This window comes from Lontra canadensis, unplaced genomic scaffold (assembly GCF_010015895.1).
Source record: "Lontra canadensis isolate GAN:19392208 unplaced genomic scaffold, GSC_riverotter_1.0 scaffold58, whole genome shotgun sequence".
NCBI classification, from domain to species: domain Eukaryota; kingdom Metazoa; phylum Chordata; class Mammalia; order Carnivora; family Mustelidae; genus Lontra; species Lontra canadensis.
Genome location: NW_022631052.1, coordinates 10219123 through 10240322, shown reverse-complemented (window position 1 = coordinate 10240322; position 21200 = coordinate 10219123). Strand labels below are relative to the sequence as shown.

The following is a 21200-nucleotide window of genomic DNA, read 5'->3' as shown; positions in this document are numbered from 1 at the left end:
TGTGTGACCTTAAGCAAATCTCTTAGGTTTTTTTGGAGCTCGACTTCATTATCTCTGAAAACAAGGACATTGAGCTAGAACATCTCAAAAGGTCTTTTAACCCTAAAATTCCAGAAATTTTATTCCTATGTTAATGGGCAGACCTATGAAAATAGATCTTCCTTAGGTTCTATGGATTTTTCTATTTAGTTTTTTTAGTTATTCAAAATTAGCTTTGCTATAATCTCAGAGCATTATCTTCATGATACATTTATAGAGTAGTTTTTTTATATGAGATTGGTTTTTATTATCATTTTGTAAAGAATACTAAATGAGTAGATCATAAGGTCGTGATAGTGATGTGTATGAGAAAGATTGTTAAATTGTAAATTTTAACCTTTCTAAGTCATTGTCAAATGAGAAACTTTCTCTAGATCTTTGTTCATTGACCTTAAGTTAGAACATAGTGAATTATTTAAAGAAAATATTTTATAAGTTATTGAAATCGAACATTTGAGAGAGAACAAGAATGGAATGAGAATTGGGGTCAAGGGAGGTCTTTCTGTGGAGGTGACTTTGTAAGCAGGGTGATGAGGCCTGTGCTGAGTCATTGGTGTGGGAGGCATGGGGGAGGGGCATGTTCATTCAGAGAAATGAGCTTTGCTAGTCTTGAGGTAGGAAAGAGCTTAACATGTTTAAAGAACCTGGATGAAACTTGTGTGGCCTGAATATTGCTAGCAGGGGTGAAGGAGGTCCAGATGAAATCAGACTGTCACATGTCGCTTTCTAAGCCCTGGTCAAGAGTTTGGATTTTACTCTAAGTCTGTGGGGAAGACTTTGAAAGGTTTTATGTGGTAAAATTAGGTCATCTGATTTTTTCCCCTTTTCTTTCTTTTCTTTTCCATTTTCTTTTCTTTTCTTATCTTCTCTTTTCTTTTCTTTTCTCTCCTTCTCTCTTTCTCTCTTTCTTTATTGAGAGGGCAAGCATGCCCAGGAAGGGGGTGGAAGGGACAGAGGGAGAGAGAGAGAGAGAGAATCTTAAGCAGGATCCATGCTCAGTGTGGAGCCCATTGCGGGACACAGTCTCATGACCTGAACGAAAATAGAGTCAGACGCTTAACTGACTGAGCCATCCAAGCGCCCCTGATTTCTTTGTTTTTGTTTGTTTGTTTGTTTTTGTTTGTTTTTTAATAAAGATTTTATTTATTTGACAGACGCATAGTGAGAGAGGGAACACAAGCAGGGGGAGTGGGAGAGGGAGAGGGAGAAGGAGGCTTCCTGTGGAGTAGGGAGCCCGATGCGGGGCTTGATCCCAGGACCCCGGAATCATGACCTGAGCCACAGGCCGCTGCCTAACGATTGACCCACCCAGGTGCCCTCCAGTTTCTGTGTTTTAACACACCTGCCATGAGGAGAAGATGGAGAGGAAAAGTAGAAACAGACATACTATTTAGGCGATTGTGGTATGAGGAAAGATGGTATTCACTGGGTGGTGGCCATAGAAATGGACAGAAGACAAGAGTCTGAGAGACATACTGGAGGTAAAATCCACAGAACATGAGATGGCAAGGGGCGCCTGGGTGGCTCCGTTGCTAAGCATCTGCTTTCGGCTCAGGTCATGACCCTAATGTCCTGGGATGGAGCCCCGCATTAGGCTTCCTGCTCAGTGGGGAGCCTGCTTCTCCCTCTCCCACTCCCCTTGCTGTGTTCCCTTACTCGCTGTCTCTCTCTGTCAAATAAATAAATAAATTTTTTTTTTTTTTTAAAGAATGAGGTGACAATAAGAAAGGGAGGTGTCTGATAACACCTTGGTTTCTGTCTGGAGCAACTCAGGGTGCCACGTACTGAACTAGGGAAGAAATGGGAAGAGCGGACCATGGGGTCAGGATCAGAATTTCTATTTCAAATATTTTAGTTTGAGATTCATATGAATTCCAAGTGGGAATCCAGCAGGTGATTATAAATTTGCATTTGGAACTCTATAGAAATAAAGCCTTAGGCTGGAGTTACAAATTTTAGAATTTCTCATTCTGTAGTGCTTGATCCTAGGATAGGTGATGGGCGTGTGGTGGGAGTTTGGTGTAGGAGAAGCCCGATGTTTCGATGCTGGGGCCAGAGGAGTTGGCCCGAGAACCTGAGGACTGCTAGGGAGTTAGGGGGAACTCTGAAGTGGCCAGCGGTGTGGTCGCTGCTGAGAGAGCAAGTGAGGGGACTAGTGACCCTTAGGTGCGCCAGCCAGGCCTTGATGGCCTGGAGAGTGGTTTGTGTGGAGGGACAGATGTGAACATCTGCTGGGCATGTTGTGCTGAGTGAGTGAAAGCAGCCTGTATGTCTGACAGCTGGAACATTCATATACTGTGATATACTTACGCACGGGGCTCTGCAGTGTGATGGTGTGTACATTAGGTCAGGGATTGGCAAGCACAGCCCTAGCCCAAGTCCAGTCTGCTGCCCATGCTTGTAGGGCTCATGAGCAAAGAGCAGTTTTTATGTTGTTAAATGTTTGGGAAGAAATCCAAAGAATAGTATTTCATACATGTGAAAATGATATGAAATTCAAATTTCAGTGTCCATAAATAAAGCTCAGTCATTTACCTATTGTCTGGCTGCTTTGCACGACAGTGGCAAATCTGAGTACTTGGAACAGAGACCATCTGGCCCATAAAACCTATTTATTAAAATGAAACAAAACAAAAACCTATTTATTCTCTGAGTCTTTGTAGGAAAAAATTTGCCAGCCACTTAAGTTGATTGCTAACATGGTTTAATCTTTTTTTTTTTTTTTTAAAGATTTATTTACTTATTGGAGAGAGAGGGGGAGAGAGCCCGAGTAGGAGGGGCAGAGGGAGGGAGAATCTCAGGCTGACTCCACGCTGAGTGTGGAGCCCAGTGCGGGGCTTGATCTCACAACCTTGAGATCACAACCTGAGCTGCAACCGAGAGTTGGATGCTTAACTGACTGACTACGCCTCCCAGACACTCCTCTAACATTGATTTAATCCTGAGAACATAATTTGGAACAACAAAAAACCAGTCGCAGAAGAAGTAGGGTCCTATTTATATTGATTTGGCATTTACAACGTATCTTACAGGTTCATACAGAAGTAGTAAAAATATGAGGTGTGTGGAATGTTGAATATGAATTTAGTGGAAGTGGTGGCTGAGCACTTACACTAAGGTTATGACATTGGAGGATCGATACCGGTGAGGTCCACAGGGCGCTTGGGTTGTGTCTGTAGTGTTCCATTGTTCACAGACATAGAGCAAACAGGGTTCACAAGCAGATGGTTGTGCAGGAGTATAATCTGTATGTCTGTGCACGCCTGAAATATTTTATATTTTAAGTGAACAGGAACCAACAAGAGATTAATATCTAGGATGTAAAGAACTATAAATCAATAAGAAAAATTCTCAGTGGAAAAATGATAAAAGAGTATGAACAGATGATTCACAGGGGAAAAAAACTCTAAATGGCTGATAAAATTGAAAAGTTCATTTTGCTAGTAATCAGAAAAATGCAAATTAATAAATAAATAGCATGGGCTACCCCTCACACCATCAGACAGGCCAGGCCAGACTCCAGGGCTAATCATTGCAAATTTTGCAAAGATGTGAAGGAACAGGAACTCTCCTGCTACTGGTTGGACTGAAAATCAATAAGCTCGTCTGGAGTGTGAGTTGACAATATCCAGTAAGACTGAAGATGTGTGCACCCCAAATTCCACAGTTCTGGTTTTGGATATTTACCTCAGGAATTCCTACACGTGTTAATCACAGCATTGTGGAAAGGTGATGCATCAGAAACTAAAATACCCACCGACAGGAGGAAGGATCTGTAAGATGTGGCATATTTGTACTGTGGGTAAATAGTTCAAATCACGCCCCTGTCTGTGTTAACATGGAGAAATCTGAAGCGTGTAGAGTAGAAACAGCAGCATCACAAGGACGTGTGCATTATGTGGACATAATTTTAAAAATATGTGGACATAATTTTAAAAATGACCTTTCATGCAGAATCTTCTGTCTTAATGTTGAAAACAAATATGGTAAGATGTTAGCATTTGTTAAAACTAAGTACAGGCGAGTGCTTGCAGTAGTCTTTGTAATTTTCTAAGGACGTTTAGAATGTTTAATTTAATTTAAAAATCGAGGGAAAGGGGTGCCTGGATGGCTCAGTGGGTTAAGCCTCTGCCTTCAGCTCAGGTCGTGATCTCAGGGTCCTGGGATCAATCCCTGCATCGGGATCTCTGCTCAGCAGGGAACCTGCTTCCCCTCTCTCTCTCTGCCTGTCTCTGCCTACTTGTGATCTCTGTCAAATAAATAAATCTTTAAAAAAGAAAATCGAGGGAAAAAGGAAGGGAGTGACTGGGAGTTGAAATAAAAATGAGGAGGGAAGTCGTAAGAGGTTTAGCTGTGGCAGGGAGCAGAGAGAGGGAGATACCTCTTGTCTCCTGTTTTTTTTTTTTCCCTCCCAAGTGTGATGCGAGGCTATCAAGTGACTGGCAGAGCAGGGTGAGAGGTGGGAGGAGAGTGGAGAAGGTGTGAGGGAGAGTTCTGGTGGAGAATTGGAGCGTGCTGATTACGGAAAGGTATGTTGTCAGCCGTGTTGGGTGTCCATGAGATGGTAATAACCACTCTCGTGCTAGCCTAGGCCGTGCGGTTGGGTGGCTTGCTTTCCAGCAAAGCCTAAATGGAGGACTGTAGACACTCAGGAGTGAGACCACCGTGTTCCTCCAGGCTTAGGTCTCTGTTGCCAGTCAGGAGTGATGGAAGGTGAGTGTGGAAAGGGGGTTAAAGCAGTGAGTAACCATGCACCCCGGAGTAGGTAGAGGGGAACTGGCGAAGCTAGGGGAGGGGTTGATCAGTCGAAAATGGTGAGGCCAGGGGTCATAGGCCTTGGGGTCACAGAGCCTTGGTGATGCTTGAGCACCTTAGCCGAAAGAACCTTCAGAGTTGGGATTTTTTTTTTTTAAGATTATTTATTTATTTATTTGACAGAGATCACAAGTAGGCAGAGAGGCAGGCAGAGAGAGAGGAAGGGAAACAGGCTCCCCGCTGAGCAGAGAGCCCGATGCGGGGCTCGATCCCAGGATCCTGGGATCATGACTTGAGCCGAAAGCAGAGGCTTTAACCCACTGAGCCCCCCAGGTGCCCCCAGAGTTGGGATTTCTCAAGGGAATGTGTTCTCTAGTGATGATGAAGTCCAGTGAATGTTCTCCATTGGGGGAGGGGAACGAGTAAGCAGGAGCCCGAGTCTAGGCATTGCAGAGAGATCCGGGCAGCTCCTCCTATGGACAGTGAAGCAGGTGGGCAGGAGCAGGTGCGGAGAAGGTGAGAACGGTTTGGAAGTCTAGCTCAGTGCCAGTTAATGCCCGAAGGGTGAGCCTTAGTTGGGTTAGGGTTTCCATAGGAGGGGAGGCCTGGCCTCCAGCTGCACTACTCAGTACGTGGTGCTGGTCACCATGTGTGGCTTGTTACATTTAAGGTCATTAAAATGAAATAACATTTAAAGATTGGTTCTTCATCTCACGAGCCACTGGGCAGCATGTGACTAGTGGCTGCCGTGTCGGGCTGTGCAGGTAGAGGAGGTTTCTGTTTTCACAGGAAATTCTCCCGGGCAGTGCTGGTCTGGGAGGAGCAAGAAGGGCCCTCTCGATACACCTCCTGGGCCTGAGCTGTGGGTTGGGTGTGAAGCATAGAAAGTGCGGTAGGAAGTTAGTTGATGTTCAGATCTGTGTAGACAGAATACCTTGACTGAGATGCAGAAATATTCCGAAGGAACAGAAACCTAAAATAAGACTTCGGTTGGCTCTGAAAACCATAAAATAAGAATTCGTGTATCTAAAATAAGGGGGCTTCTTGCAGTTTTGGAATTACTGTACAAATGTGTACATACCGTTTCAAAGCAGGGTGCTCTGTGTATGTGTTCAGCGTGAACTGAAACATGAGCCCATCATGCCTCAGATCGTTTCTCCCTGTCCTAGCACACTGGCCACCTCCGACGTCAGCAGGCGCAAGTGGCTGATCCCAGGGGCGGAGTACTCCATCTTTACCGGCCAGCCTTTGGACGCCCCGGATAACAGAATGGATGACCAGCTGGTGGAAACCTGTGCTCCTGGGTAGGTAGTTTTGTTAGAGGTCAGATTGAGGCTCGGTTACGGTTTCATAGATCTCAGTCGCTTTTAAATGTCCGGGAAGGTCTAAAAGAGCCTTCTCTTCGTGGCTTCAGTGTCTTACTTTTGAGGACCAGATTTTTATTTTACTTTGAAAAGCTAATGGGTTTCAGATGCTTTCTGATCAAAGGCCGGGCAGAGGGTTCCCCCACCGTGCCCCTGACAGGACAGTGTGCTGTGCACAGTCTCTCAGTTAGGCTAAGGTGTTCGCCCTCTCACAGCCCACGCAACCAGATTACTCCAGAGCTCCACGGAAGTACCATACTTCTGTATGTGCCGGGGTGTGAAGAGGATTGGGAAGCACTGGTCTGTTACACACAGGTTCAATTTTAGTGTATTTGCGTTGTAAAGCAGACATACTCTTTGTGGAGTGTAATTGTTAGCTCTCATGTCATTCCCCTTACAGGGCCAGGAACCTCTGTCTTAGCTCAGCCTGCTCTATGAAATCACCGTAGACCCGGCAGCTTCAACAGGAAACACTTTTTCCTGATGTTCTGGAGGCTGAGTCTGAGATTGGGGTGTCAGCGCAGTTGGGTTCTTGGTGAGGGCCCTCTTCCGGGTTATTGGGTCTTGGTCTTTCCTCGGTGAATGTGTGCAGACATCTTTTTTAGAAGAGCATTAATCCCAGCAAAGGACCCCCTGCTCTCATGATCTCATCTAAATCTAATCACCTCCCAAGGCCTCATCTCCTAACACCATCCACTGAGGATTGGGGCTTCAACATACGAGTGTTTTGGGGGGCACAAATACTCAGTTCATAGCACTGCATGTCTTACATTATTATTTAAGGTACCATTCTCCTCCGGAAAAGGATTCTTCATCTGGAAGTTCACCAAGAAGCTTATCGATAACAAAACAAAGAGAGACTTCAGATACACCAGTCATGAAAGCTTTAAAAGAACTTGATGAAGGAAAAATATTTAAAAATTGGGGCACACAGACAGAGAAAGAGGACACCTCAAATAGTAAGCATTTTTTCCTTGCTTGATATAGATAGATAATAGATTATAGATACCTTCCTCTTTGCCCCCAATTATATCACCTTCCTTAAATACTCTGGCTCCTAATCTATTGCAGTCATGGCATAACTTGCTGCTTTTATACAAGGCAGACTACATGTTACACTCTTTTTTTTTTAAGGATTTTATTTTTATTTATTTGTCTTATTTATTTTTTTAAAGATTTATTTTTAAAGATTTTGTTTATTTATTAGACAGATCACAAGTAGGCAGAGAGGCAGGCAGAGAGAGAGGAAGGGAAGTAGGCTCCCTGCTGAGCAGAGGGCCCGATGTGGGGCTCAATCCCAAGACCCTGGGATCATGACCTGAGCCGAAAGCAGAGGCTTTAACCCACTGAGCCACCCAGGTGCCCCCTTTTTTTTTTTTTTTTTTGACAGAGACACAGCGAGAGAGGGAACAGAAGCAGGGGGAGTGGGAGAGGGAAAAGCAGGCCCCCCGCTGAGCAGGGAGCCCGATGCAGGGCTCGATCCCAGGACCCCTGGATCATGACCCGAGCCGAAGGCAGATGCCCAACGACCGAGCCACCCAGGTGCCCCGGATTTTATTTTTATTTTATTTGACAGAAAGAGCACAAGCAGGGGTAAAGACAGGCAAAGGGAGAGGGACAAGCAGGCCTCCCTCTGAGCAGAGTGCCCAATGCGGGACTTGATCCCATGACCCTGGGATTAGACCTGAGCCAAAAGCAAACAATTAAGGACTGAGCAACCCAGCGCCCTATGTTCTGATTAGTAAAGATTTATGAAGCGTTCTTAAAGATATTTGGAAATTTTCTACATCAGTTTGTCATTGGAAAGTTATGATAGACATTTAGTATTCATAAAGTGAGGTGTAGTGTTTTTTTTTTTTTTAAAGATTTTATTTATTTATTTAACCGAGAGAGAGATCACAGTAGGCAGAGAGGCAGAGGAGGAAGCAGGCTCCCCACTGAGCAGAGAGCCCGACTCGGGGCTCGATCCCAGGGCGCCGGGATCATGACCCGAGCCAAAGGCAGAGGCTCAACCCACTGAGCCACCCAGGCACCCCTGGTGTAGTGTTTTTTACTCTCCCTTTCTTGGTTACTGAGCATCTCTCAGGAAGACAAGAAGTATCTTTTTTTTTTTTTAAGAATTTGTTTACTTATCTGACAGAGCGAGAGAGTACAAGCAGGGGAAACAGTAGAGGCAGAGGGAGAAGCAGGCTCCGTGCTGAGTAAGGAGCCCTATTGCGTGACTCGATCCCATGACCCTGGAATCATGACCAGAGCTGAATGCAGACATTTAACCATCTGAGCCACCAGGCGCACCCCCCCCCTTTTTAAAGATAATTTTATTTTTTTATTTTTAAGTAATCTCTACATCCGATGTGGGGCTCGATATCACAACCCCAAGATCAAGAGTCACATGTTTTTCCAACTGAACCCACTGAGCACCCCAGGAAGTACCTTGCTCAACAGCTCACCAGTGCTCACATCTCTTTGTACTCACTCCAGTGCTCACTTGATCGGGTCTGCTGATTCCATTGTCCAATCTCGGGCATTGCATCTCCAAAGAAGTATCTGCTAGTAAATAAATCAGTAACTTCCTAAAAATAATCTCTCTTGAAAAATCGCCGTGAATGGCAATTGTAAACAGGGAGCCAGAATGAATTCATTATAAACCCCCACATTTGTTCTTCATCAAGCATTTTTTAATCCTTACAGTGTGTATTTGCAAATAATCATTCTAACCTGGATAATGAGAATGGCTTGCTTGGTGTAATCATTTCTTAATAAAGGCAGCTAACTGGCTCAGGTTTGTTTTGTTTGTTGACTTTTTAACAATTTGTCTGTTACAGAATTAGCAAATCCTCGGCAAACGGAAACGTCAGTCAGTGCGGGTCGGTCCCCAGAGAAATGTGCCCAACAGAGGCAGAAGAGATTTAACTCAGCTTCACAGAGATCGTCGTCTTTACCACCTTCAACTCGTAAATCAAGTACCCCAAGTAAGGGTTAGATGTAATATGTCTCCTGGGCTCAAAAGAGTGGCATCTGAGCTGTGCACACACGTCTGATGTTCTTTTTCCCTCATGTTCTCTAGCACCTACTAGAATACTCTGAGAACAGGGTCCCTAAAAAGGGTCTTGCTCAGTAATACCATCTGACTGTACAGACGCTGTGACAATAGGTGAAGAAATTATCACGGCATACTGTTTTGTGTGTGTCCAGCAGATTCCTTTTTGCAACTTATGCCATTTCACGGTTTTTGAGAGCGTTGACAACTATCTAATTAAACGTTAGTTCAAACAAATTAATTTAAACTAATTTAACCTGGAAAAGATGCTTCTTTGCATATATAGTTACGTCTGGTTTCTTTAGTCAGTTACAGTTACGGTTCTAAAGGTTAGGCATTGGATTTCTGTTTTCTTGATTTTCATATTCAGAACAGCTGAAGATATTTCTGTGTCGTTCCCCCCTCCCCACCGTGTGATGGAGCGAGTGTGTGTGTCCCCGTGTGATGGGAGTGGGAGCCAGCGTTGGTGTGTATCTGTGTGACTGGAGTGCGCGCCAGCGATTGTGTGTCCCCGTGTGACGGGAATGTGCGCTGGGCACTGGTGTTTCCATCTTATTTCCAGTCGACTTCTAAAATCCTGAAAAACCAGTTTTGAGTCTGAGTGCTGACCCTGCAGTCGGATACACTAAAATGTTGATAGTAGTTCCCTCTAGGTGTTAGGATTATGAATTATTTTTAATTTTGTATGCTCTTACTTATCTTTCAGAAAGTTTTATAATAAAATTGTATTCCATTAAAGTTAGAAAAGAGTACTGAGAAAGGAAGTATGCTCTTGCCAATATATGTATTGTATAGAAGGAAAAGTGAATTTCCTCTTCATTTTCTTCTGTAGCAAAAAGAGAGATTATGTTAACGCCAGTGACTGTGGCTTATAGTCCAAAGCGATCCCCAAAAGAAAATCTCTCTCCAGGATTTAGTCATCTACTGAGCAAAAATGAAAGCAGTCCAACTCGGTAAGTTCTCTAAAATAGTAGAATAAAATATTAGTGATTTTTTTAAAGTGTCAGCTTATGCCTATAGTTATCACTAATTTTTCAGTTGCCAGTGGGAACCCTGTGGATTTAAATCATTTAAATGAATGTCATAATAAAAATAAAAAAGTACTGTAATCCATGAAAACAGTTTTTAACTATGGAAACTGGCTACTATTGAGTTTAAGTACTGCGTCAGAGTCCCTTCCAGCTTTTGGGTATAGAATGACAATTCTTTGTTTTCCTGAAAAGGTTTATGATACAGGGCGATTTTTGAGCCATTTGTATAAGAGAGCGGGGCTGTCCTGGGAGGGCCCTGGCAATATGTGTAAGTTTCCTGGGTGCTTGGGACAGTTGTCCTCTTTCTGAAGCAGCGTGGTCACAGGACGTGCTCCTGTGGGGGGCCGTGGATCCCTACGCTGTAAGAGCTGGCCACCTGGCTCGGTCAGGCTCTTGAGAAATTCCTTAAGCACAGTGAACCTCAGTTTCCTTTTCTGTAAAACAGGGATAATAATACTTGGCCCGCGTATATTATAACTTATTATAAAGATTGGAGGAGTTAATGTATGGGTAAATGCTTTAAGTCTCTAATACATGAATATAATTTTGTGTTAGAAAATATAAATTAAGCTTCAGTTTTAGAAAATTACATGACCAGCTTTCTTTTAAAAAAATACATGAATATGTGAGTTAACCGGACACCAGCTCAGCTTTCTAGTGGAGATAGGGAAAACCAATTAACATTTTTTTCTCACAAGTAACTTGCTTCATTCAATAGATTTGATATACTTTTGGATGATTTAGATACTGTTCCTGTGTCTGCTTTACAACGTACCAATCCAAGAAAACAACTCCAGTTTCTTCCTCTAGATGACTTGGAAGGTATCTTTTCCTAAAAAATTACTAGTTATGGTTTTAGTCAGTCATTTTGTGAATTTCTGTTATCTTTCCAAGGTCCTTAATAGTGTAATATCCTGCACTTAAAAAATTTTTCTGCCCAAGGGCCTCTAAGAACACGCATTGGTGCGGCTCATATTATGTGTCAGGGCTATTATCCTGATAGAAAAGTTGGGAAACTGAGGTACAGACATTGTTAATGCTTACTTACCAGAGCCGTACTGTTCCATTTCTCTCTTTTATGTTCTGGCATTTCTGTGCAACTTGGGCAGCGGGTTATTTTTTTTTTTTTCTTTTTTCTCATTTATCTTGGAAGTTTGGAATAAAGTACAAGATAATGCATATGAGTCACCTGGGCAGGCCCCGTAAGATGCTGGCTCTGCACTGTTGGTTCGGGTTTGTGTCCGCTAAATGTGAGCTTAGCGCTTAACTTTTTTTTTTTTGCTTTAAGTTTAATTGAAGTTCTTTTGAGCTTACAGAAAGTTTATATACCTTCTCTTAGGGACGTTGTACGGATTGTCCAACCGAGAGCAAAACTTTTAGAATTCTGTGGAGGAAAAGCACTGACTAATAAATATGATTATTGTGTTTCTTTTTGTTACTTTTTTTGGCATGTGGCAGCCCTTAGATAACATATATAGTTATGTATATGATCGATCAGGAAGATGGATATAAAGTAAAAGAAAATCCTTTTCTCTCTGACAGAAAAAAAATACTCAGAAACAGCCACCGACATCCATGCTAATCATAGCCCTTCTCCCGAACTGTTGCCAAATGGAGTGAAGAAAGTGTCTGTGAGATCAGCCTGGGAGAAGAATAAATCAGTTAGCTATGAACAGTGTAAGCCTGCGTCAGTAGCACCACATGGTAATGATTTTGAGTATACAGCAAAAATTAGGACCCTAGCTGAAACGGAACGGTTTTTTGATGAACTTACAAAAGAAAAAGACCAGGTAAAAACAAACAAAAACTTAAAAAAAAAACCAAAAAAAAAAAAAACCTTTTTCTGAACTTAATGCCTATGTCTGAGGAATAGTCAGAAGGGAATTACGGAGTCAGCCGGTGCCAGAAGCTTCTATGGCTTGCACAGCAAAGCCGTGCTGGGAGCGAGTTTGAGCTGAGCTGTCCTTGCTGACCAGGGCAGGGGGAGCGGAGGTGAAGGCCAGGCGGACAAGGAAGTACTAGGCCGAAGCCTGTCCTTTCCATTCTGTTACAGACGTCCCTGCCACTCATCAGAATTCTTCTGTTTTTATTTAAATTTTGTTTGTGTGTCAACAGATTGAGGCGGCGCTAAGTCGAATGCCTTCTACTGGAGGACGAATCACTTTGCAGACAAGATTAAACCAGGTGAACCATCTTAGCTTGAATCTGCGCTGGCGGCGTGGTGCGGGCTGGTGCTCATTTAGCCGAGATGACGTGTTAGGCGCCCTGAAGCAACTGGGCCAGACTTTTAGCCTTTTAGGAAGTCTTTGGTGATTATAGTATATTTTAGAACTGCACTGTGGCTTTCTGGAGTAAAAAGTGATTTTTCCTTTATACTTATTGAAAAAGACGTTCCTGCCACTATGCAATATAGCTTTGAACAGATCTTACATTAGGTGTCTCCCCTCAGCTCAGGTCATGATCCCGGGGGTCTTGGGATCCAGCACCCCCGTGTTGGGCTCCCTGCTCAGCGGAGAGTCTGCTTCTCCCTCTCCCTCTGCCCCTCCCCCAGCTCTTGCTTACGCTTGGGTGCATTTGCTCTCTCAAATAAATAAAATCGTCAAAAAAAAGAGAGAGAGAGAGAGAGAGAGATGTGATTCCATTATTGAGCAGGAGATGGTGCAGGCGAAGCGGCTCATGTGCACTTTTTTTAGTTGCTTTCCAGAGAGAATCAAAATGCATGAAGCCATGGGACGTTGAAAATCTGCTCTTTTTGTAACATTTTAAGCATAACAACAAGGATATGTCTCTTACATAACTGCATGTTTTGGCTTTTCAGTGCTTTAACTTCAGGAAAAATTCATTTTCAGATTGATCTGTGATACCAGAAGGAAAAAAAAGCAAAGAAAACAGCAGAGGTCTTTCCTTGGGCCTACATGCCTAACTTCTCCTTAAGACTTTAAGTCTGTTACTGTTTTTGTTGGTCCCAAAGTCCTTAGTCAATAATTTATAAGACTCAACACATGAAACTCTTCTTCCTATTGGGAAGGCAGAAGGAAAACTTGTAGATACTCTTGATTCCAAACTTATCTGAAACATTTGTTTAATATATTTTTATATAATGATTGTAAGCTTTTAAAGTAACTTAAAAGGGAGTAGATCCTGTTCATACATGTCAAAGCTGTTTGTCCAGTAAGGAGACCATTGACAGCGAAAAGGGACTGAAGATGCTTTATAGGATTTGTAAATGAAAAGAGTAAAATTGGGCAAAAAAAAAAAAAAAAAATAATTTCAGTCTCACCCATGAGTAAAAAACTACACATTTGTACAAAAGCTTCATTTTTTGAAGATTTTATTCATTTGAGAGACAGAAAGAGCATGAGTTGGGGGAGGGGCAGAGGAAAAGGGAGAAACAGACTCCCTGCTGAGCAGGGAGCCTGACTTGGGGCTCCGTCCTAGGACCACAGGATCATGACTTGAGCTGAAGGCAGATGCTTAAGCAGGCATACAATTAACCAACTGAGCCACCCAGGTGCTCCAAAGCATAATTTAAAAAAAAAATTTTATTTAATTATTTTGAGAGAAAGTGTGCAGGCCCTGGTTAGGGGAGGGGCCAGAGGGAGAATCTCAAGCAGACTCTCCTCATGATGCCTGAGGCCTGACCCAGGGCTTGATTTCATGACCCATGAGATTATGACCTGAAACCAAGAGCCAGCTGCTCAACCAAATAAGCCACCCAGGCACCCCAAAAAAGCATCATTTAAAAACAAAAACAAAAACCTTACATTGGCAGGTATTTAAACATACACACACACACACACACACACACACCCCCAAAAAAACTAAAACAGTACACAGGGTGTAGAAAAGCATGTTCTTATACACGGCAGGTGGAAGAGGAAATTGTCACAAAACCTTTTGGAATATAGTTTGACCTAGATCCAGAGCTTTAGATTTTTTTTTTTTTAAGATTTTATTTATTTATTTGAGAGAGAGACATTGAGAGAGAGCATTAGAGAGGAGAAGGTGAGAGGGAGAAGCAGACTCCCCATGGAGCCGGGAGGCCGATGTGGGACTCGATCCCGGCACTCTGGGATCATGACCTGAGCCGGAGGCAGTTGCCCAACTAACATAGCCACGCAGGCACCCTAGAGCTTTAGATTTTTGTATTTTTTCAGACCAAGCATTTTTCTTCTGGGAATGATTCCTAAGGCAATGCTTACAGATGTGTGCAAAGAAACCTTTTTAAGAATATTTATTGCAGGATTATTTATGGTATCCAACATTAAAAGCAACCTAAATTTCTACTAAAAGATAGTTGGTTAGGGGCGCCTGGGTTGCTCAGTTGTTAAGCGTCTGCCTTCAACTCAAGACATGATCCCAGGGTCCTGGGATCGAGCCCCGCATTGGGCTCCCTGCTCAGGGGGAAGCCTGCTTCTCCCTCTCCCACTTCCCCTGCTTGTGTTCCCTCTCTAGTTGTGTCTCTTTCTCTGTCAAATAAATAAATAACATCTTTAAAAAATAAATAAAAGATTTTTGGTTAAATCTAATGGAATATTGCACACTAATTTAAAATATCATAGAAAGATATTTCATAACGAAAGTTCAGTTGAAAAATGTTTTGAAGTAGTGAATTTGATTCTGTTTTTATTTTTCTTCTTAATGATGTGGGTATCTACACAAAATCCCCAGGAAAGAGGAACTGGTTATTTTTACTCCTCTGTCTTCTAAGTATTTTATCATGAATGTGTGATCCTTTTATTATTTTTTTATTTTAATTTTTTATAAAGATTTTATTTGAGAGCGAGCGGGTAAGAGAGAGCACGAGCCAGGGAGCTCATCTTGGGGCTCCATCCAGGGACCTGAGCTGAAGGCGGCCACTTAACCGACTGAGCCACCCAGGCTCCCCTCGGGTGATCCTTTTATCTATCTATCTATCTATCTATCTATTTATTTATTTATTTATTTTAAAGATTTTATTTATTTATTTGACAGAGAGAGAGAGAGATATCACAAGTGGCAGGGAGGCAGGCAGAGAGAGAGGGGGAAGCAGGCTCTCTGCTGAGCAGAGACCCCAATGTGGGGCCTGATCCCAGGACCCTGAGATCACTACCTGAGCCAAAGGCAGAGGCTTAACCCACTAAGCCCCCCAGGCGCCCCATGTACTGCTTATTTAAAAATAGCAGTTGTTACATTGATTCTTTGTGAAATCTCTTGTTTCTTGCAAGAAGTTCCTCCAGTGTATTCCCTCTTTTTTAACTTAGACATTCTTGTCAGAAGAAAGTTGCTTGACATACACCTAAGTGGGATAAGGCACTGACCCGTTTCTTCTGGTGACGTGTGTAAAGTGCCTCTGGGCTCCTCTTGGTCTGTCCTCAGTGCCCCAGAAGCTGAGAGTCACCTTCTCGCCGACGGTCCCGTTGCCCTTGCTGAGATTTTCACACCCTGCAAGCAGCAGGGTACTGGGGCTGTTAGGGTGCTGAGTGCAGCATTTATTCTGAATGGTTGAGACCCTGATTCGCGTTGTTTAAAGAGACAATATAAGTAAGAGGAAATGTGTAAAAAACACAACTCTGTAATTTGAATGTTTCTGCCTGCTCCTTTGCTAAAAGAAAGGTCAGTTTGGTGGTAATCAGAGAACCAGTGAACCTGATGTAGAATTCTGACGCAACTTCTCCTGTGATTTCCCCTTAGGAAGCCTTGGAAGATCGTTTGGAAAGGATTAATCGAGAACTGGGCTCAGTTCGAATGACATTAAAGAAATTTCATGTGTTGCGCACCTCTGCAAATCTTTAAGATCTGTAGCCATTAAATTTTGAGACGTTTTTGTTTGCACTAATGTATAATTATGCACTCAGAAAAGGCAAACTATTTTGTACTGTTTATAAGCCTTCAAATAGTAGTTTTACAATCATGCTATTCTTTACACTTGCTGTTTTATACTTCAAATGGCCACATATTTTCAAGATATTTTTGTTATGCTCAGGAATCTCTTGTATATTTTACTATTTAAAAAGTATTATTTTTAAATAGTATAAGCCTCCAGTTTATATGAATAGTAAGGAAATGTAAACAGGGGAGGCAGCTTGTTTCTAAACAAATAGTGTTATCCTTTTACAATTAACTTTGCACACTAATTTTATATACTTGTTCTACATTGTGAATATGATTCTTTTTTTAAAAAATAAATGCTTAAGAATAGCTTCCGTAATAGACCAATACATGCTGAATGCAAAAAAAAAAAAAAAAAAAGAAGAAGAAGAATGCAGCATACCCTGGATTTTAGTTGTGTTGAGATTTTTTTTTCTTAATGGTAATGCAGTTCCTGTTAGGAACAAGTCTTAGAGTGATTATTACAATAGTAATAATGGAACTATTGGAAGTAATGGAATATTGGAAAGCTTTGGAAACTGTGAATAACTCATTTTGTTTCCCTTGAACTTTATTGTCTGTAAGGAAAGACAAATGAGCGCTGTTATTTTCTAATGTTGTCAAATATGTAGTACTTTCCAGAAAACGGTAAGCCGTTGGGGGAGCCGGGGCTTTCTGCCCAGCATTCCGAGTGAAACCGTGTCCTTCCGGTGGCCATAAGGTGATGGTGGATCAAGCTTTGATGAAAGACCACCACCCGGCGAGGGTTCAGAGTGGCCCTGGTTTCTGCCATCAGAGCCACCGAGCAGATGTTTTCAACCCTGCTGACCCCCACCACCCCTGCCAAAAAAAAAACAAACAACCCTCCAGCTGTGGCAGGGGCTGTCAGGATGCTAGGTTTAGATTAGAGTCCCCTCCCCTTAATGTGCACAGGCAGGGAATGTGTGCGGATGGCGCGTGGGCCTCTCCTTGGGCCTTGCTGGGGAGCTGCAGCTCATGGCCTTGGCAGCGGCACTCGGGCAGGAGGCTGTGCTCTGATCAGCAGCACCAGCAGGTGTGTGTTCTGACCCCTGGTCAAGTCCGGGCTGCCCCACTGCCCACTTTTCGGGGGCCGGTCGGAATCCAGTGCCCACATATCCGTGTACATGTTCATCAATAGACTCATTCTAAACTTTCAGAATTGATTGCCACTGATGATGCTCAGGTTTTAAAGTTTGGTTTTCTTTTGAACGTTTTCTTCTTATGTGACTCTTAGCAGCTTGTAGTTATAATGAGCCAAGCCAGGCATCACTGCACTAGGGTCTGTGTATGCCTTTGAGCAGGGATCTCAAACTGCACCCTTCACCAAAGCTTACCTGGCTGAGCTCTGGGCCTGTTGCCCCAGCAGGCTCCCTTCTCAGCTTCCTTGGGTGGTCCTCCGTCAGGAGGGTCCATCTGACACCTGCCTCTTCTGTTCCTATCCGTGGATCGAACCTTTGCTCCCATCTCTTGCCAACAGTTGAAGACCTTGGGCTAATCACAATTATTCATCAACAGAATAAGTGCCTTTATTCATAGTACTTTTTTCTAACTTTTTTTTTTTTAAAAGTCAACTAGTTAAAGAATAAGTTAATTTTAATCAAGCTGTACAGCTGTGTCAAGACCTAGTAAAGGGATCAACTTTACTGATGGTTATTACCTTTGTGTTCCTATATGTGACATTAAAATCTAACTTGAAAATGATTAGGATATTCCTTGTTTCCTTCTTTTATCATGAAGTCCACTACCTTCTCAAGAATAGGAAATTGCCATTTCAGAAGTTTTATCTTGTGAAGGAGTTATCTTAGTAGTCTCTATTGGCTTCTTCCAAGAAAGATCTGAAACCCCATCAAAACCTCTTCTATGCCTCTCAGAAAACATGTGCTTTGATTTTTTAAATGTATAATAAATTGTAAGTATCAGTCACTTATTTAAACATTAAAAAAAAACCACCTTTTTCTTCATAGCTGTGAAGAGGAGAACCAAGGAAAATCCTTTCAGCCATCTTTCCCTTTTTCGTGCTTAATTTACAAACACAGAACGCTCCACTTAAAAGCAACTCAACCCCAGAAGTGGCGATGTTAGAAAGTTGCGGGTGTCCCTGGGAGGTGAATTGCTTGGTTCCCCGCTGGGGCTGAGCTGCTGGAGAGTAACAGCCTGAGAGCACCTTCCACTTCGGGGAAGTGCCTCTTTTAATGCAAATAGAGTTTACTCACTCTTTTCCCATGGTTCTGTCCCTTTCATAGTACATGTTCTGGCTGACGCAGTAGAGGTGGCTAAGGGCAGAGCTGCTGGGCGGCACAGGGAGAGCCAGGCAGACCTGGGTCACCACCAGGCTCAGGCCTGCCCGCCTCAGCAGCAAGAGATAAGATGAAGCGATAAGCTTCCTTCCATTTTAAAGGAGATTATGTAAAGTACCTGGTGCTTCCTAACTTTTCAACAAAAGTACACATTTCAGATTCATTCTGAGTTAATCAGGGCTTTGAAGTAGTGATTTAGGACTTTTTAAATAGGAAAGTAGGTTGTCGCCCCAGCAATTGATTTAAAAATTGCCTTGGGTTGGTTGACGTTTCTGTTAGGTGGTCTAAGATGATCTCTCCACCTTTTTGCAAGAAAAAAAAAAAAAAAGATTTCTTGGAGTTCATATGATCTTCCTGGCGTGAGGTGTTTGTTTTTTGACTATTAAAACTGGTAACTGTTGGGTAGAAGTTCAGAAGTATCTTAAATAGATGATCTGGGGGTTATTTGATGTAAACATAGGTTATTTTCCTTAAAAAAAGAAAAGAAAAGGTTTTGTCCATGTAACCAAAATAATGGCTCCTTTGAATGTCCCATAATTAGAGGTCCGAGGTGTGGCCTCTAAGGCAGGACCGCAGGAAGGCCGGTCTGCAGTAGGCATCAGAAGGGCCACATGAAGACGAGGGTTGTTTTTAGAGTTTGGTTCCCCTTCTTAACTCTGAAGACTTAGGCGCTGTGCTGAATGCTTTTTAAACTTGAATTCTGCCCTTACATATGTAGTAAAATTAGACATTTTTGTCATTTTAATTTTTATCTCAGAAGCAATTTTCATTACATTTTAATGTGTCACTTGTGCTGCGAATCTTTAAGAAGCTTTAAAAAGTAAGTGCATACCTAGCACCCTTCACGAGTCCTACAGGTAAATCATGTTTACCCGTCACGAGAGTGTGTGTGGTCATGAGATGTACAGGTCTGATTAAACCAATTATATTGCACACATTCTGCAGGAGATGATAATTTTTTTGCCAAGAGCTCTGTGGCAGTATGATAATACGTTAAACTGCACCAGTATCTTAGGACCTGTGTTACAAAGCCTTCTTCTGACTTACGTTTTATTTCAGTAGATGCCTCTCAAATAGGAGGAATCAAGCCATAAATGCATTTGCTGGACATGACGCACCACGTCATCGCTGTGACTCCAGACTTCAAAGATAATTGCTTTATTCACGATTGCACTGTAGCAGTGACCAAAACAATGTGAAACACTTGCTTCCTCCAGTGCTGCTGATGGTCAGGCAGAGACAAGTGCTTGCTGCAGTTTTTTTTAATCTAGGCAAGTATTGGAGTCCTGGGATTGTAAGCTCTGCGAGAGCAGGGACCATCATGTCTTCTTGCGTACAAGCACTCAATAAATACTTGTGGATGTGAACTGCCTTGTGATACTAGTGTATTTATTCCTACCGGGTTACTGGGGGAGCTGCTTTTTGATGAAGGCCTCCCAAGTTTTGAGTGCAATCATGGCAAGCTTGCAGTGGTATCACCCAGGGGCTCAACTCGGGGTGGGGGACAGGCAAAGAGCCTCCCTCTGGATATCTCCCTGTATGCTCCCGAAACCATTCTCAGTGGGACTTAAGGCACCTCTGGGTGGAGGGAAGAAGGTGAGGGTCTCGTATTTGTCGGGACACCTTCACTGGTCTCAGGGTGATTGCCCGAAGATGGTAAGACAGGTATTTTGAGAGCTGTGTAATGATGGCTTTCCTGGCCTCCTCTCCAATTCTAAGTCCCCGCAGGGTCGAGCAGCCTCTGGTGGTTTTGCCCGGGCTTTATGGGAACAGTCTGGGGCTGCTTTAATTACAGCGCTTGCCCTTCCAGGGGAAAGCGCTCCTTTCGCCCACAGAAGATGATACTTGGGGACAGGTAAGCTAGGTTTTAGGTGTGGCCCATTTGGTTCCATTACTTCAGACCTTGGCAAAAAGGCCGTTCCCGCTCAATCTAGCTGCACACTCAACGATTCATTGTCCGTTTTACCCAGTACCCTCTTGGCCGTCCTGTTCCTGACTGGAGAGTCCAGTCGGAAGGGAACAGCAAGATGAATCAATTTCTGATCCTCTTCCAGGTCCTTTTTGATGTCGGGGACTAGAGCTTCACACATCCCTTCTGTCGTCACCGCTCCCGCTACTTCTGATGACCAAGGGGCATTTTCATCTTTCGTGCCCAAAGCGAACATATCCGGTCCCGGGGCGAGAACCCCCTGCCAGCCGCACACCTGGTCTCTGGCATTTAGGTTTGGGCCTCATGAAGTCGTACGCGGTTTGTTCCCCTAGATCTGTCGGCTGACTCCCTAACTTCGTTTTTAAGAAAGCTACTTAAGTGACGATCGCCGCAAGCCTACCCGGCCCCTTCCGCGAGGGCACCTGGATCCTCTAGCGCGGTTTCAAGGCCCGCGGGGTCCGAGGAGCCGAGCCCCCCCCGCCCCCGCCCAAGCCCCCGTCCCCCGGGCGGGCAAGCGCGCGCCCCGGCCGCGGAGGGGAGACAGCGAGCCGACCCGAAGTTCGCCGGGGTTCTTCCGGCGGAGCCCAGCCCTCGGGGCGGGCGGGGGCGGCCCCTCGCCGGGACTCGCCGCCGCTCCCCGCGCGGCCTGACGGAGGCGCAGGCCCGCCGCCGAGTGGGGGAATGCGAGGCGGGCCCGGCGCGCACGGGCAGCAGCGGCCGCTGGGGCGCGCGGGGCACGGCGGCGGCGCGGCGTAGAGCTGTCCAGCCCGTCCGCGGGCGCGCCCGGCCCCGCGCCCCGCCGGCCGCCGCCTCCTCGTCCGCCTCGACCGCCGCGGCCCGGCGCGCAGCGCGCACACCCGCGGGGCCAGCACG

The 21200-nt window shown here is 44.0% G+C and overlaps 1 protein-coding gene across 10 annotated transcripts in view; it reads left to right on the top strand.

Annotated features, from left to right (window-relative positions):
* The window catches only part of MPHOSPH9 (M-phase phosphoprotein 9), a 61938-nt gene extending 45499 nt beyond the window's left edge, over window positions 1-16439 (top strand). For 7 of the 10 annotated variants that reach the window (XM_032876422.1, XM_032876423.1, XM_032876429.1 and 4 more), the window contains 8 exons: window positions 5964-6098; window positions 6942-7117; window positions 8984-9130; window positions 10031-10151; window positions 10948-11051; window positions 11772-12019; window positions 12345-12413; window positions 15903-16439. In XM_032876422.1, coding sequence (XP_032732313.1) covers window positions 5964-6098; window positions 6942-7117; window positions 8984-9130; window positions 10031-10151; window positions 10948-11051; window positions 11772-12019; window positions 12345-12413; window positions 15903-16004 — 1102 coding nt within the window. In that variant the 3' untranslated portion in view covers window positions 16005-16439. Of the gene's footprint in view, window positions 1-5963; window positions 6099-6941; window positions 7118-8983; window positions 9131-10030; window positions 10152-10947; window positions 11052-11771; window positions 12020-12344; window positions 12414-15902 lie in introns of those variants that run through there. The other 3 variants (XR_004384868.1, XM_032876430.1, XM_032876427.1) reach the window with 3 other exon arrangements.
* Window positions 16440-21200: the final 4761 nt, after the last annotated feature.